The following is a 15,641-nucleotide window of genomic DNA, read 5'->3' on the forward strand; positions in this document are numbered from 1 at the left end:
AGCTAAAGCAAAGCCAGTTGCTGTTGTTGTTATTGTTGTTGGCTGTTGCGTCATAAATTTTTGAAGGATTTCGGCGCTGAACTTGTCAAAATCAGACAAATGCCTGGGGCTCGACTTTCTCTCTGTCTCCCTCCCTCTCTCTCTCTCTCTCCAACTCTCTGTGTATATATTTAGTATATGTTTACAGTTATTTTCAGTTGGGTGGTTTGTTGGGCTCTCAGGGTTTTGGGGTTTTCTGGTTTTGGTTATTGATCTGGGGCCGTAGCTGTCATAGCCAAAAGCTTTCATTTCAACAAGGTCAATGGCTTGGCCAAGAGCAGCCCCAAAAATAAGAAATTAGAGCGAGAGCAACAGCAGAGAGCAGGGAGATGTAGAAGGAGACAGAGAGACAAATGAAGAGATCATCAATCAAAGTTTGTTTTGGGGAAAAGTCTTTAAGTGTATTTGCCTGTTGTTTTCTCTCGCTCTCTCTCTCTCTCTCTCTCTCTGTCTCGGTTTTCTTTTCTCTTTGTTTAGCTTCTTACCTTTTCAGTGATATTCCCACATTACTTATGTACAAGTACAAATTGTGGTAATTTTCAAGATCTCTTTTGTTTTCCTTTTATTCAGTTGTTGTTGTTGTTGTTTCTGTTTGGAGCTATACAATTTCCTCATTTCTAAAAAACACCAACAACATTCGCTCAGTTGTTGGATTCTTTTTGGCCTGCCACCAACACTAAAATTAGCATAACAACTTTATAGTTTAACTGCCTCCAACTCTCAGTCTGACTGTGACTCTCTGGCCTGTTTAGTTCTGTTCTGTTCTGTTCTGGCCTAACCTAACGTGGCCTGGTCTGGCCTGTATCTAGAAGTTTGTATCTTGCATGTGCACCACCGTCACCGGCACCGTCACCGCCGCCGCCGCGTCATGGTGACTCGGTGACAAACAACAACGAAATACAACCAAGACAAAAAACAAAACTAAACTAAAGCAAAGCAGCAAAAAAAAGAACCCGATTTAACCTAAAATTCAGTATGCCTCGAGTATGCCCCTTTTGGTCACTAAACTAATCTTTGGTATGTAATCTGAAAGGATTTCCACACAGAGTCCTCGACTCTCTTGGTCTTGCAGGTGGCTAGAGGAAGCAGCTGCTTTTGTAATATTCAGATTAAAGCCAAAGATAGTCAGACGATTTTGAACATAGATCATTTTGTAAACTTCAGGTGCAAATCCTTGACATTTTCGCTAACTGACAAAAAGCGCAAGTCAAGTGCTTCTCACACCTTTTTTTCTGTGTCTGCTTGTCTTTTTCTTTCCATTTTTTTCTTCGCCGTCACTCAGTCAATTGCTCATTTAGTGTCAAAGATTTTTCCAAGCTGATAGGAACACACACACACACTCACAGAATACACATACAAAAATCTTATCCAAAATAAATGAAAGAAAAAAAAAAAGTGCCATCATCTCATGTCAACTCACTCTGTGGCCCGTTTTGGGGCTGGGCCATGTAGTTAGTTGGAGCTGTTGCTCCTTTCAAAAATTATGCAGTGTGAAAAGAGTACAAAAAAGAGGTAAGAAGGGGGCAAGTGGAGACGACAACGACGCCACTTGAGTATAAAAATGATAAAAATCTTACAAACCCTCACACACACACACAACAAAGTAATCACTGAGGCTGAGTGGGAATCACTAGCAGCAGCAGCAACAGACAGAGCACTAGAAGCACCACCACCAATATCAGCAGCACCACCAACAACATTTGAACTTTTCGTTATACACAAGTCTTCACTTGGACTTTGTGTTACTCTATACTCTATAGAAGCAAAATTGTGCCCGAAAAGGGTCTTAATCAATGCTCTGACGTCAGCAATGAATGCTTGTGATTAGAACAACATTTCAACTTTGTAAGAGGGCGTGAATTTTAGTTAATATTAACACTAGCTGCCCATATATTAGGCTTTGTTGTAGGGTATACAAAGATCTCTTAGTTTAAATTGTTGTTGAGGTATTGCACAAAAACCAGTTTGCAATTGCGCTGGAAAAAAATCGGAAAAAAGGAGGTAAAGATAGACACATTTATAGACAGATTAACTGATAACATACAAAATTGTCGTTAGTTCTTAATTTTTTGTTGTCGTTTGTCAGAGCGCCTCGTTGTAGTTGTTGTTGCTGCTGCTGCTGGTGTTTGGTTTTTTGTTTTTTTGGCGCTTAATTAATATGCAAAAAACGTTGAAAGAAAAGAAGAAACAAAATGTACAAACTGACAGAGAGACATACAGATATATACGTATGTATATATATATATATAATAACGCAGCAAAGTAATCACAAGGTCAAATACACAATACACAAAACAGTTTCTGGGGCTATTGCCATGTTGTTCTTCAATTTTTTTTTGTTGTTGGTCGTTTCGTTTGTGTTTCGGTTGATTTTAGCCAAAACGACGTGCTTGGAAATAAATATATAGATATAACCAAAAAAAATGTATAACGTGGGGTTTGTGTAGGGGGTAGGGGAAAGGTGTATGGGGGGTCTATGTATGATTTGTTTGTGATTTTAAATGCTGGAAACACAAACAGACACTGCTATCTCTCTCTCTCTCTCTTGAAGTCTCTCAGTATTTTAAACTTTACTTAAATGTTAATCTAATCAATTGTTGTTTCTCTTTTTTTTCATTTGTTACAGTATGACGATGGCCTACATGGCTACGGCATGGATTCCGGAGCCGCAGCCGCAGCCATGTATGATCCACATGCTGGCCATCGGCCGCCCGGTCTGCAAGGCCTCCCCTCGCATCATTCACCCCACATGACGCATGCCGCGGCAGCGGCCACAGTTGGCATGCACGGTTACCATTCAGGTGCCGGATCGCATGGAACACCTAGTCATGTTTCACCGGTTGCTAATCACCTAATGGGCGCTATACCCGAGGTACACAAACGTGATAAGGATGCGATTTATGAGTAAGTATGATACATGCACAGATATCAATGCGAATTGGCGGCATAATAATTCAAAATTTTCAAATAAATTGCTCTTAAATGTGTGCCAAAACTGACATGGGCGAGAGATATACATATTTAGTCGTGGTGATAAGTCATTAACTAGAAAATATTATTCAAAAAGCTTAGCTTGCTGGGATTATTCAGAGATTTACTAAGATCCAAGGTCACCTGTAGACCCTTCCTCTCATTTATATAGATCATTTCATGATAGATGTTCATTCTCTTTGATCCTGGCTTAATTTATTGATCGATCGAAGGGAGAAACCAAAAAAAAGGAACACCAATTGACCACCTGTTTTGTTTTATTGTCGTTGATCGCCTGTTCTCACCTCTCTAACTGAAAAGAGATAGATAGATGGAGCGAGGGAGTACCATAAATTTAACGCACGCGCGACTCAAAATGACGATCCTTATAGAAATGGGCGTGACCACATGCGTTTTGCGCAAAATACAAAATTATGGGTTTCCTTTTTTTCGAAAAATTTCTTCTCTCTTTCGCAGAGGAGGAAGTTTTTTCTTTGTGTTTTGTGTTTTTTTTGGGGGAGTGGCACATGTTTAGTGACGGACACGGAACATGGACGTGCTTAGGCATTAGGGAGTCCATACAAAATGAGTTGCTCTTGCAGTTGAGCCATCCTTCTGTGGTAACATGGTGTTAATTTGCCAAATTGTGGTTTTTTCTTTTTATGTCTTTCTTTCTTTTTTTTTTTTTTTTTTTTTTGGTTACGGTTTGCGTTTGAGTTTTTGTTCTAACCGAAAGTGTCATTTGGCTTGCGTGTCTTAAGCCTGAAAGTGGCAATTTTCATGTGTTGCAACTGGTGATCGGTCAGCTGCTTGATTTGATAAATTTTTTGCCCATTTTAATAAGCAAATATTTTTTATCTGTTTGTTTTTCTTTGTGTGTGTGTTTCTTCTGTTGTTTGGTTGTCAAGCCATCCATCAGCTGTTTGATCTTGTCTGCAACTCAAGTAGTTCTTTCTCTGATCAAACATGACTTCATTAGCACACATTTTCCATCCACCTGCAGTTTGAACTTCTTTTTCGAAATGTTGTAAAATGCATTTTTGTTATTTGTACAATTGACACCTTTGAAGAGATCATTGGGTGGGCGAAAGGGGACGGTGAGGTAGGGAGAGGGACATCAGCAATCTACAAAAAAACAAAGTATAAACGAAACGAACTCTCTTAACACCTTCTCGAGTGGAGTTTAACAGCAACTTCAGCTGCCATTCGGCTTGTCACAAATGCCAAGTCATGGCAAATGAGTGCACACTTTTTTCTTTTTAGCTTCCACTTCCACTTTTTGTATGGGATCCTGGACTCGGGCTCTGGCTCTGGGTCTCCGACAAGGTCTGGGCGCGCACTCAACTGTAAAACTCTGGGTTAGCTAGGGTCGGTCTCTACTACGTCTGCTTATTAATACATAGTTGTTAAGCGCAGGTCTACACCCTCTCTCAGTCAGTCAGTTACTTACTCTCTTCTTCTGGTCAGTTGTGCCATCTAATGGCCAAGGCAGGGCACAAACAGGGAAAAAGGAACTGCCCTTTTTTTTTTTGGTGTTGTTCTTGCTGGTTTCCCTAATTTTGTTCAGGTGCAATTTGTGCTTAGAGCGTGAAGGAGAGAGAACAAAAAAAGAACAAAAAAAATATATATTTGGGGTTCAAGAGAAATGGTCAAATCATGTCGAGTTGTTGAACTAATCCGTCAAAAAGTAGAGCCAACTTAAAGAGTGTGTGTGTGTGTTTGAGTGTGGGGGGGATTACCATAGAAGAACAGCTGCTCTTTTTTTCTGTATCCTGCATTGTGACTCTTTACATTTGCATGGCAGGAAATTGTTCAATTCGAGCATACTAATATTTAACATATTTCCATTTCTCTCTCTTTGCAGACATCCGCTATTCCCGCTCTTGGCGCTTATATTCGAGAAATGCGAATTGGCCACATGTACGCCGAGAGAGCCTGGCGTGCAAGGTGGTGATGTTTGTTCATCGGAATCGTTTAACGAGGATATTGCAATGTTCAGTAAACAGGTAAGATACAAACCCATCATCGTCCTTAGCCTCATCCTCATTATTATTTCATGTGTAAGGGTATACATTCATATGTATATACATATATATATTTTTTTGGTAATTGGAGCCGATTTCCAAAAGTCTCAACACATGGCCCACATGTGGCACAATGGAAGAAGAAACGCGGCACACGAACTTAACGAAGCAAGCCGCTAAATGATCGGATTACATACCATTCAGGATCATCATCATTGGAATCGGTTCAGTTTTTGGTTTTCAGTTTTTAGTTGTTTGGTTTGCTCCTCTTTGCCTTTGCCTTTTTGGCACTTAATTACAGTTGCAGCAGCATCGGCAGCAGCATCGGCAGCAGCAGCAGCAACACCAACAACAATGTCTTGCCGCCATATGTCACAAATATGCGGCGCTTGACACTTCCTCCCTTTGCTTTCATTTGTTGTTCTTGTTGTATGTTGGAGTTCATAAAGCTGAAGCAAACTGAGAGAATATTTGCCACACACTGACATTTAAATAATTTACGATGTTTTAACATACAAATTATAATGTTGCAAGTCGTTTGCGGGCTGCCATCGTTGCACACTCATATCCTGCCCTACCAAAAGCAGTCTGCTATTTTTATGAACGAGAGATGACACTAAAAACAAAACAAAACAAAGAAAAAAAATAAATACCCACAAAACAGCAGCAGCAACCAAAGGAGCATCCAACTTATGGCTCCATCTAGAGATTTTCATGGTAGCGACATTTTTGGCGCGCCAAAATAAGCAAAAATAAAGAACCAAAAAGGAACCAAAGCGAAGGGAAACGAAAAACCAAAAGCATCAACATTGGCCAGTTGAAATTATAAAAATGATGTTTTTATTTATGGTCCATTTGGAATTTTGACAGGCCTCTGCTATGGGTAATAAAACCAAACACAAGACCAAAACACCAAACTGAGAAATCATTTATCAAGATGCGATTTTATGTTGCTGTTGCTGTTGGTAATGTTGTTGCTGGTGTTGCTTCCTCAGGTTGTCGCTGTTTGCATGGCGAGATTTTGATGAACTTTTGTCAAATTGGCCATCAATATGTGTCAATAAAGCTGGCCATTTCCCCCTCAGACAACCAATAAAGATAGTTACATAATTAAGACATGTAGAGAATTTTATAGAACTTTAGCACTCAATGTTTGTATATGGATAAGTTCATATAGTTTTCTATATGCAACTGTTTGCTTTTAGTTGCTTATTCCGCTTCGTTCGTTCTACTAATTTGTCGGTTTTATAGCACAGCTCTATAAATGATCCAATTCACCTTCATCCCGACGTCAACAACTAAGTTGTCGCTTGCATTTGATTTCATTTTTCTGTGTTTTTTTTTTTTTTGTTGTCTCTCGTTGGCTACTAAATTGCCGCCACTGGCACTGGCAGCCGTCACCGTCGTCAGCATCACCATCCGCTTGCCATCGCCACTTCTTTTCGGGGCCATCGTCTTCCATCTCACCCTCTCTTTCTCTCTGCCTTCCTCTCTTTCCATCTCTCTGGTTGTCGCTGACAAAAATAACTCAAAAATGTCATTCGCCCATCGAATTTTAACAAACGAGCGGGGCCCCAGTCGAGTGAAACAGTCACTCGTAGTCCGCTAAAAACCAAAAAAACATTGCTAAGCTAAAAATATATAGAGTATTTATATGGTATACATACATACATACATATACACTTTGGCACTTTTTTAGTAGTTGCTGCTGCCGATGTTGATGATGCTGATGCGTTTTATATAGATAGATTGCATAGATATATCTCATGTCTCATGCATTACGCCAACGCCCTAGTCTCTCAAATGCAGGTCCCAGTTGCAGTTTCCATTCCTGACTGTCTGACTGACTGCCAGATCTTGGCAGTCACATACATAGTTAGGCGACTTTTGGTGTTGGCGCTGCTAATGATGCAGCTAAGGAAACGCTTTATAATTTCTCTTTAAAAGCAGAAACATGTGATGCAAATGAAAACAACAGCAGCAGCAGCAACGGCAACAACAAGAAATCAACAGAGGATACAACTAAAACGAAACAAAAAGCAAAGAAAAAGAGAGAAAGAAATAAAAATAAAAACAATATTTATAAAAATATAAGCAACAAAACAAAAAAAAAAAAATTAAAAAACTGAAGATGTTCGTTGCTCCCTCTGATGATCATGTTGCTGCCGTTGCTGTTGCTGTTGATCATGAGGATGTTGCTGATGATAATGATGATTTCTGAAGATTTCTCTCCCCATACGAAAATTGCTTAATGTGACTGCAGTCTTTGTCTTTGTCTGAGATAAAAGTGAGGATACAGATTGGTGATTGGAGGGTGAAAGAGGACCCATGCTGACTGCCGAAATAATTTTTATGATTTCATTTTAAGTAATTTTTAATGAAAATCAGTTGTCGTTGTCGTTGTTGCTGTTGCTGTTGTGGTTTCTGTGTATTGCTGTTGCTGTTGCGGTTGTCGTCGTCACAGGCTGACATTGTATAAACTGTAGGCTGACAACTTTTGGCGTTTTGGCTAATAGTTTGTACATGCGATGAGTTGATTTTGGCGCTGACAACGAAACACTGGCCCATTGTCTTCTTTTGGGCTGTCGTTGTTGTTGCCATTGAATGCAACCATGCGTGTGCCGCAGACGCGTCTCTTGGTTGGGGGCTGTCTGTTTTGGCATGATGATTAATGAAGTGCGGGTAAATGATGATGATGATTTCTGATTTCTGTTGCTCTCAAGCTGTTGTATCTATATCTCTGTGTATCATCAGACACAGACTCACAAACACACACACACGAAATGAGTGTATAACGAGTGCTTCTTCCTAGATCATGTTGTCAGTGTGTCCTTGACATTAAACAGCAACGAGAAAGAGAGAAAAGACTAACTGCCATAACATTGACACTGTCATATAAGTATAGATAGATAGACTATTTTCACTAGTCCATAACTCACTTGCTAAAAATGAAGAGACGACCCGATCACATCACAACGAGATCAGACCAGGCATCAGAACCTTTTCTTTTTTTTTGTGTGTGTGGTTTTGTTTTTTGTCCAGGTAGATCGAAAAGAATAAATTCCGAAACAGGTTAAGGCATTAATACCAATCAATGCCTTAGCTATGCTTTTTGGTTTTTGGATTTCGGTTTTTGGGTTTGTTGGGATTGGGATTGGGTTTTTTCTCCCTCAGTCTATCTCTCTCTCCCTCTCTCTCTCTCTTGCTTGGCACAAAAGGCAATTTCATGTCGATTCTCATAGCTATTCCCATTCTCATTGTTTTGCTTTTCGTAAATTGCATTTTCTGATTTCGACTGAATCCCAAAAACAAGACACACACATAGAGAGTGAGTGTGTGTGTGAGTGAGAGAGAGATAGCTAGAGAGGGAGCATCTCATAATCAGGTATGAAAGGTTACGCTTGCCCAGTTGTATTGTCAGCAGAGGCAACAGCAGCTTGGAATGCTCACTTGCCGGCTGTGGCCCAGGGTCGTCTCTGGGTCTCATCTCTGGTTCTACCTTCTTTCTCTACGCACAAGGAACTTAATCTCTTTTGTGCCCCTCTCGCAGTCGTCGCAGTTGTCGGTATGAGGTCTCGTTTTGTTGTTTTGTTCTTTTAATGATAAAAAATACAGAAACCTTTACCTTTTTATTTGGAATTTGGTACCTTTTTAATCTGCCCCTCTTTCTCTCTCGCACACACACACACACACACACACACACACATTCATACATTCCTCGTCCCTCTGCGCAGTTATATTATTAAACCATTGTTCTTTTGGCTAAAGCAACCCCTAGCCTTTAGCGGGTTTTGAGTTTCTTAAGTCGAACAAAAGACTTGTTAACAGAACTAACTGCCAAAAGAGCAGCAATGCGCAGACGCAACTGTTGCCACAGGGGGAAGGGGCACACAATCAGGCAATTGCGACGCAAAAACTGAAAAATTCACAAAAAAAAAAAAAATAAATGAACACAAAAGCTGAAAACCCGAAAACTGAAAAACTGAAAAACTCTGTGTGTTCTCTCAATGATTGCTGCAATTGCACAGCGTGAATTGATTTGCCACAGCCACAGCCTGTCAGAGAATGAGACAGAGACAACTGACAGAGAGAACTGCACAGGGGGGGAAGGGAAAGCATTTTCCACCCACAGGTTTATTTACTTTACAGCTGCATTTGATTACACTAGGCATTTCACTCTCTCGCATTTTCATTTCCATTTTCAGATGCTTTTTCAATCTAGTTTTTCCTAGTTTTAGATATATTCAAATATTTGTTTATGAAACCACTTGGCGCCTTTTAAATGTTATTATTTAGTTTATATGTATGTATGTGTGTCTATGTCTATGTCTATGTTTTCTGCTTTTGGATAGTTTTCGTTCGCTTTTCAATGTTTGTACAGTAGTTTGACCCTTTTTAACAGCTCTATATACGAGGCAAATGTATCGTGCATTTCATAGATACATTATCGCTGTGTGAGTGCCACATTACTTAGACTCTAATACGCTCATCAAATATTGTGTGTGGCAAGTTGCTGCTCGATGGCTGTTAACCCATTAGGGCATCGATCTATATATATATAAATATATGCATGTATGTGTATATATATAGACACATGTCGATTAGAGTAGCAAAGGAAGAAGGGCAAGGCAGGGCAGGGAAGGGCAGGGCATAGAACTTACTATAAATCGATTCAAATTGTACAAATCGAGTCAGAAGAACAAAATGGTTCTGATGATTGCTAGAGAATTTGAGAAATCTTTCATTTATGCTCTCTTCTCTCTCTCTCTGTGTGTGTGAGTTATGCATTTCTCATTCATTCTGTGGCAACTCTTTCGTTGCGCTTTTATTTATGTGGCGTTACTTATGAGAATCTTGCCAATGATTTATGACTCTCAGTCGTCAGACTGCTAAACGTTTTCAATTAAATAATAAAAAAGAAAGAAAGAGAAAAAAAAAATCAACTCAAGAAAAAGTCCCACAACAAAACAAGAAACAAGATGAGGACAGGCCAAGGTGCTGCTTTGACAAATTTGGTGGAAAATGGTTTTTCACATTATCAAAAAGAAGAAGAAAAGAAGATGAAGAAAACCCAACCGGATGTCTGTGGCAGACGTCAAGTGATGTAAAGTGAGAGCATTGGCAACAACAGGTATCATTTTGTATGTTTCCCTCATTTCAGACACAAGAAATTCTGACTGTCTCTCCAGCAGTCTCAGTTGGTCGGTCTATCTGTCTTGTACTTTTTCCCCCAATGCAAATATTGACCATCTTCTTCATGTTGCCAATGTTTGCCCGCTTCTTCGTCTGGTTCTTTTACTTGTACTTGTTCTTGTTCTTGTTCTGCTGCTGCTGCTGCTGCTGGTGCTGCTGGTGAATCGTTAGAAGTATCTCGAGAAGCAGCTACCTCACAGTGCGTTTGTCTTGGTTTGGTTTGGTTTACTTTACGTCGTTTGGGTTGTAAAACGGCGGCCCAAGCAGATACAAAAGAATAATGAACGGCTATGAAATGAAGCGATGCGTTTGCACTGAGCTATAAACCTCTAAGTAAATCAAGCCAAGACCTACAACTACTACTTTTCCCTTCCTCTTCCCTCTCCTTGAACTGTATACACAGAACTTGCTGGTTGGGGAGTCATCCCAGTTATAGTTTTTGTTCTTGTTATTATTATTATTATTGTTGTCACCTCAATTGTTGTGTTTGTTTTTGTTTTTTGTTTTACTACCGATATTGTATGTGTACAGGGCACCATTATAAAGATATAGAAAAAAAAAACCAAAAGCAACAACGACAACAAATTGTACACATGGTTTTTGTTTTTGTTTGGGGTCTTTGTTTGCTTTGGGTAAAAGTAATCAGCCACATTAAACAACTACAACATCGTCATAATCATCATCATCAGGCCGATTAACATCATCATCATGGGTGTTGTTGGTTCTTTGGTATTGCATTACAAGAAAATTATTCCTTCGATGCATGGACGTAAAGAGAGGGAAACAAGATCGAGACTTTTCATTAACATTTTCCTCGTATTATTGAGGAGATTCGAAGCATCCTTGATAGTACAACGTTCTAAGGTCTAAGACGTTTTTAGAGACCTTTCTAAAGGAAACGATTTAAAGATTACAAATCTCTTTACAGTTCTGCTCTGGCTCCCCTTTTGGCCATGTCCATGTCGTATGGTGTGGGTTAAATATTTTTGGAATTGTGCAAGCTTTTAGGTACCTAAGTGTCGTGTGACTTCAATATTTGTTGTAGGTGTGAGAAATTTGATAGGCTTATGTTGGTTTTTGGTTTCTTGCAAAAATGAAATACAAAAAAACTGTTGCAGTGGCTGAAACAGATGCAGATTGCTCAAGGGGGTGGGGCGGGGGTACCATGACGTGTGATTTGGTACAATAATTTAACTCACGTGGCAGCAACAAAAGTTTTGAAAAATTGTTGCCATTGTTGTTGTTGTTGTCTAGTTGCCCCTTTTGGGGAATTTGTTATTTCAAGCCACAAGGGAGATAAAAGTCTCGATAACATTTCGACAGCGTCTCTCAGCAATTGCTGTTGTTGCTGTTGTGTGTTGTATTTGTTTTTGTTTCTTTTTCATTTGTTTATGATGATAGCGAGGAGCAACTGAGAGAATGAGATAGAGAGAGAGAGAGAGAGAGCAGTTTACCCGCATGCGGCCGGCGCCGAGGCACGCAACATGAACAACAAAAACAAAAGTAATAATGAGAATTAGTGTAGCTACGTGCAGCAATTTAGGCGCCGCATTAGATAAACTAATAACAGAGACGTGTGTGTTAGTGTGTGAGACATGACCTGAACTAGTTCCTTTAAGGTCACCCGCCACACACTGCTTTCTGTCTGACTAGTTGTGCTCCCCCAGCTTATCAGAATGCAGTTTCTCAAGTGCATTCAAAGCTTTTTGGCTTGTCTCGCCGCCCATCCATAGTCTGCGGCTCTCTGACTGTGACTCTGGCTACCGTTTTGTGCGCTGATTCCAAAAGTCGCATAAATTGCTTTATGGCCATTTGCTGGGCAAGCTTTATGGCCATTACTCAAGTGCTTTTACTTCACTACTCACTACACTCTTCCACTTCATTGTAGAGTCTTTCTCGTCCCCTCCTCGCGCCACTGAGTTTTCTCCCATAGGTTTATGGCCAACACAATGCCAGGGCTATAAACTGCTGCTGCTGCTGGTGCTGGTGCTGCTGCTCCTAGGTATTGGCCTAATAAAAACGTAGCAAAAACAAATGCTCTACAACATTTTTATGATTGTTGCTTTTGGTGTTTTGGTTTGAGTTTCGATTTTTAACGTGTTCCCTCCGCCCCCTTCCACTTTATTTTCTATTTCTTGTTGGTTTTTTTCTAGTTTTTTTTAGTGGCTCAAATTTCTATAAATTTATCATGTGAGACATTAAAAGCAATTTTGATTGAATCATAATTTTTAGCTTTTACTTTAGTTTTCGTTTTCGATTGGCTCTTTATGACAACTTGTTGGCACGTGGTTGGCAAAGGGGTCTTTACTCTGGATGAGTCTTTGGTTGGAGGGGGTTTCGATCAAAAAAATAAATAAAAAGAATTGATTTCGAAAATTCCCCTTAAAATTTATGACCACCTACGCGACGTATTGTTTGCCATGGTGTTCGGATGGTGGGTATCTTTTTTTTGTTTTTATATATTTTGTAAAACGTTATTATTGCGTTGGCCCTGTGTTTCGGTGTGTTGTATAATTGCATTTATTGGCATCATAAAACCGTTTGAAGAGCAGTATCTAAACAGTAGTGATTTTTTGTCGCCCATGGATTGCAAAATTTATGAGCTGCTCATGTGAAACTGATTAGAATTGGGCGCGTATAGAACTTTGTGGCTGGAATGACGTGCAAGTTAATATTTTATTATTATTTCTTTGGCTTTTGTTTGTAGTTTTTTCTGTGTTTTGTTTCCGTGTCGCTTTTAGTGGGGTTTTCCGCCATGAATTGAGAATATATATATGTGTATATATATTTTTATGTTGGATATGAGAGAGAAAATGTTTCTACTCTGCTTGGGCTATAAATATGAAATTGTCAGCTGCAGCCGCCCACGCAGCGTGTTGACAAAATGTTGGAAGAAGGAAAAATTTCATTTTCATTTACCATTTCCACACACACAAACACACACACACACATACACAGAGTCACATATAGATTTTCACGCCCCAACTGGCCGATTGATATTTATAGACTTGTCTCATGCTGTGAATTTACTAGTTGGAAAATGATTTATATATTTTAAAAAACCTCAGACATTGGACGTCGGACTACTGACAAAAAGATTTGCAAGGCTTATCAGTTTTGGTATGCTGCAACTAGTTTGAGGTTCTCTCCAATTAGCACAACAAAAAAAACAGCAAAAAGGGCAGCCATTTTGTCGGACTCTGGGCATTCGATTTGCCATATACCTACATTATATAGTATATATAGTAGAGGGAGTGCGCGAGCGAGAGAGAGAGAGGGGAATACGTGCGTGCCATATGCCTACCATTTGCTTGCTTTTCATATCAGCAAAAGGCTAAAAGCGCGACCTGGCCATATCATCATGGCAAATATATAAAACCAGTTTGGCAACTTCTCGTGGCAGCTCCTACTCTACAACACTCCACTATCTCCCTCTCATTGTGTGTGTGTGTGAGTGTGTGTGGAGGTCTTTTATATTGTGTCTGTATGTGCAACGCCGGCAGCAACCAACCAGCATTTGAAAATGCAACATAAAAGCCAAACACACAAACCCCAAACGACTTTGGCAAAACTCTCCATCACGCAACTCTTTTTGCTGTGCCTCGTTGTTGTCGCTCTCGTCGTCGTCGTCGTCGTCGTAGTCGTCAATGGCTGTGCTTTGTATTTGTTATTAATATTGGTGTGTTTGGATGTGTTTTTGTTGCTGCCACACAATGGGGCGTTTTTTTCTCCTCTTCCACCCCCCACCTTTGTGCAAAAGTCCATTCGATCTGACTGTAGGCAAGTGTGTAATTATTAGCCACTCAGGTCTCAGTTGATTTCTAAAATTGCCGTTACTGGTACTGGATCAGTAGGTAGGGCAAATTGCAGTTTCCAACTTTCTGTGTTTTATTGCACATTGAGTTCAGCATGTGATCGATTTCCAAGCGATCTAGTCAATCTCCGACTTTCTACTTAATGAGATCGATATTCAAAACTTATCAGTTGCTGAGATCAGCAAATTCATGGACAACCTTGTTGCAAATTGCTGTGTGTGGTCAGATAATCTAAAGACTTCTTTGTGCAAGGTCAGCTCTCACACTCTGGCGAGGGGGGGCTAGGGGCACTCAGCGGGAGACACAACATGATATTTATTGTGTCGGTTCCGTGAGAGTTATCGTCAAACGTTAACAACCAACAGATAGATAGTTTCAAATACATAATTCGCAGCATTTATTTGACCTTCTGTCGCATTTTTTGCCTGCGTTTCTTCTCTTCTGTGTGTGTGTTTTTTGGGGTCTCTGTTTTGGCATTTTATCTAGCCAGATATTGCTTTTGTGATTTTTATCTACATGGGTGTGTGTTTGAGTGTGTGTGGTTTATTTTCGGTTCGCCTTGCTATAAAAACGAGAATCTCTTTTATGGTCACACGGCAGAGTCACCTTTTGTTGGATGGATGGATGGTTGGATGGATTTTGATGAGCATTTTACGCAAATGTTGCAGTTCCCATGGTATCGTGTTTGAAACCGATGTGCTTGTTACTTTTGTTGTCTCTTAATACATTTATAATGTGTATACAATATTTCTATATTTTATTATTATTATTTTTGTTATTGTTGTTGTTTTGTTCGCTCTTCTTATCACATTGCCCTCTATGTGAACGGGTGGGCATCATAAAAGTGCGGCAACACCAGACAACACAGCAACCTACATACACACACACACACACACACATAAAGGTAGGGAATATATCTAAAAACCCAAGAGAGGGAGTGTTGCATTTTACCTGCCACCTGCCTGCATTTGTCAAGAGATAAAACAGCTGTTTCTTCCCTTTTTTTTTGCCACGATTTGCATTTTCTTTTTTATGTATCTCATTCTTATTCTATATCCTCCTCATCTCTTTCTTTCTTTCTCTTCTCATTGCAGATAAGATCACAGAAACCCTACTATACCGCAGATCCCGAAGTCGACTCACTGGTAAGTACACAAAACCAACAAAACAAAAAATCTAAATTCACGTGGGCAACATTGTTGCGGCAACATGTTGACTGTATGTATTTTGCGGATGCCAAAGATCATGGCAAAGCGTGAGACAGAGTGAGAGAGAGAGAAAAGGAGAGCCAGTTTCTGATGTCGGTTCGCAATCACCTTGACCCAAAACAAACGACAACAATTGAATAATTTTCTTTTATTTAGAATAAATCACTGCGAATTTAGTAACAGAAGCTGCCGCTGCTTCTACCACGAACTGTGCACAATTTATGAGCATTTGCTCACTTTGCTTTGGCTTCGACTGAGTTGTTTCGACATTTTATTGGACAGCGTTGCCATACGTTTTCATTTTGCATATGCATTTGCTGTGCGGAAAGTGTGGGGGGCACAACCAACCCGCCGGGAGCTGCCGGGACCATGTTCAACGTTGTCGACTACAA

At 39.9% G+C, this 15,641-nt stretch overlaps 1 protein-coding gene and 1 long non-coding RNA gene across 5 annotated transcripts in view; one reads left to right on the top strand and one right to left on the bottom strand.

Annotated features, from left to right (window-relative positions):
* hth (homothorax) overlaps positions 1–15,641 on the top strand; it is a 111,341-nt gene that overhangs the window by 6,918 nt on the left and 88,782 nt on the right. For all 3 annotated transcript variants that reach the window (XM_068301987.1, XM_068301988.1, XM_068301989.1), the window contains exons 2-4: positions 2,666–2,943; positions 4,874–5,015; positions 15,136–15,186. In XM_068301987.1, coding sequence (XP_068158088.1) covers positions 2,666–2,943; positions 4,874–5,015; positions 15,136–15,186 — 471 coding nt within the window. The remainder of the gene's footprint in view (positions 1–2,665; positions 2,944–4,873; positions 5,016–15,135; positions 15,187–15,641) is intronic.
* The window catches only part of LOC137585949 (uncharacterized), a 174,698-nt gene continuing 164,907 nt past the window's right edge, over positions 5,851–15,641 (bottom strand). The window contains exons 1-3 of one of the 2 annotated variants that reach the window (XR_011033652.1): positions 15,358–15,456; positions 6,705–7,055; positions 5,851–6,638 (exon numbers count right to left, since the gene is read on the bottom strand). This is a non-coding gene — a long non-coding RNA (uncharacterized lncRNA). Of the gene's footprint in view, positions 6,639–6,704; positions 7,056–15,357; positions 15,457–15,641 lie in introns of those variants that run through there. The other variant, XR_011033651.1, reaches the window with a different exon arrangement.

Source organism: Drosophila tropicalis, unplaced genomic scaffold (genome assembly GCF_018151085.1).
Source record: "Drosophila tropicalis isolate 14030-0801.00 unplaced genomic scaffold, ASM1815108v1 contig_878, whole genome shotgun sequence".
In the NCBI taxonomy this organism is placed as follows: Eukaryota; Metazoa; Arthropoda; class Insecta; order Diptera; family Drosophilidae; genus Drosophila; species Drosophila tropicalis.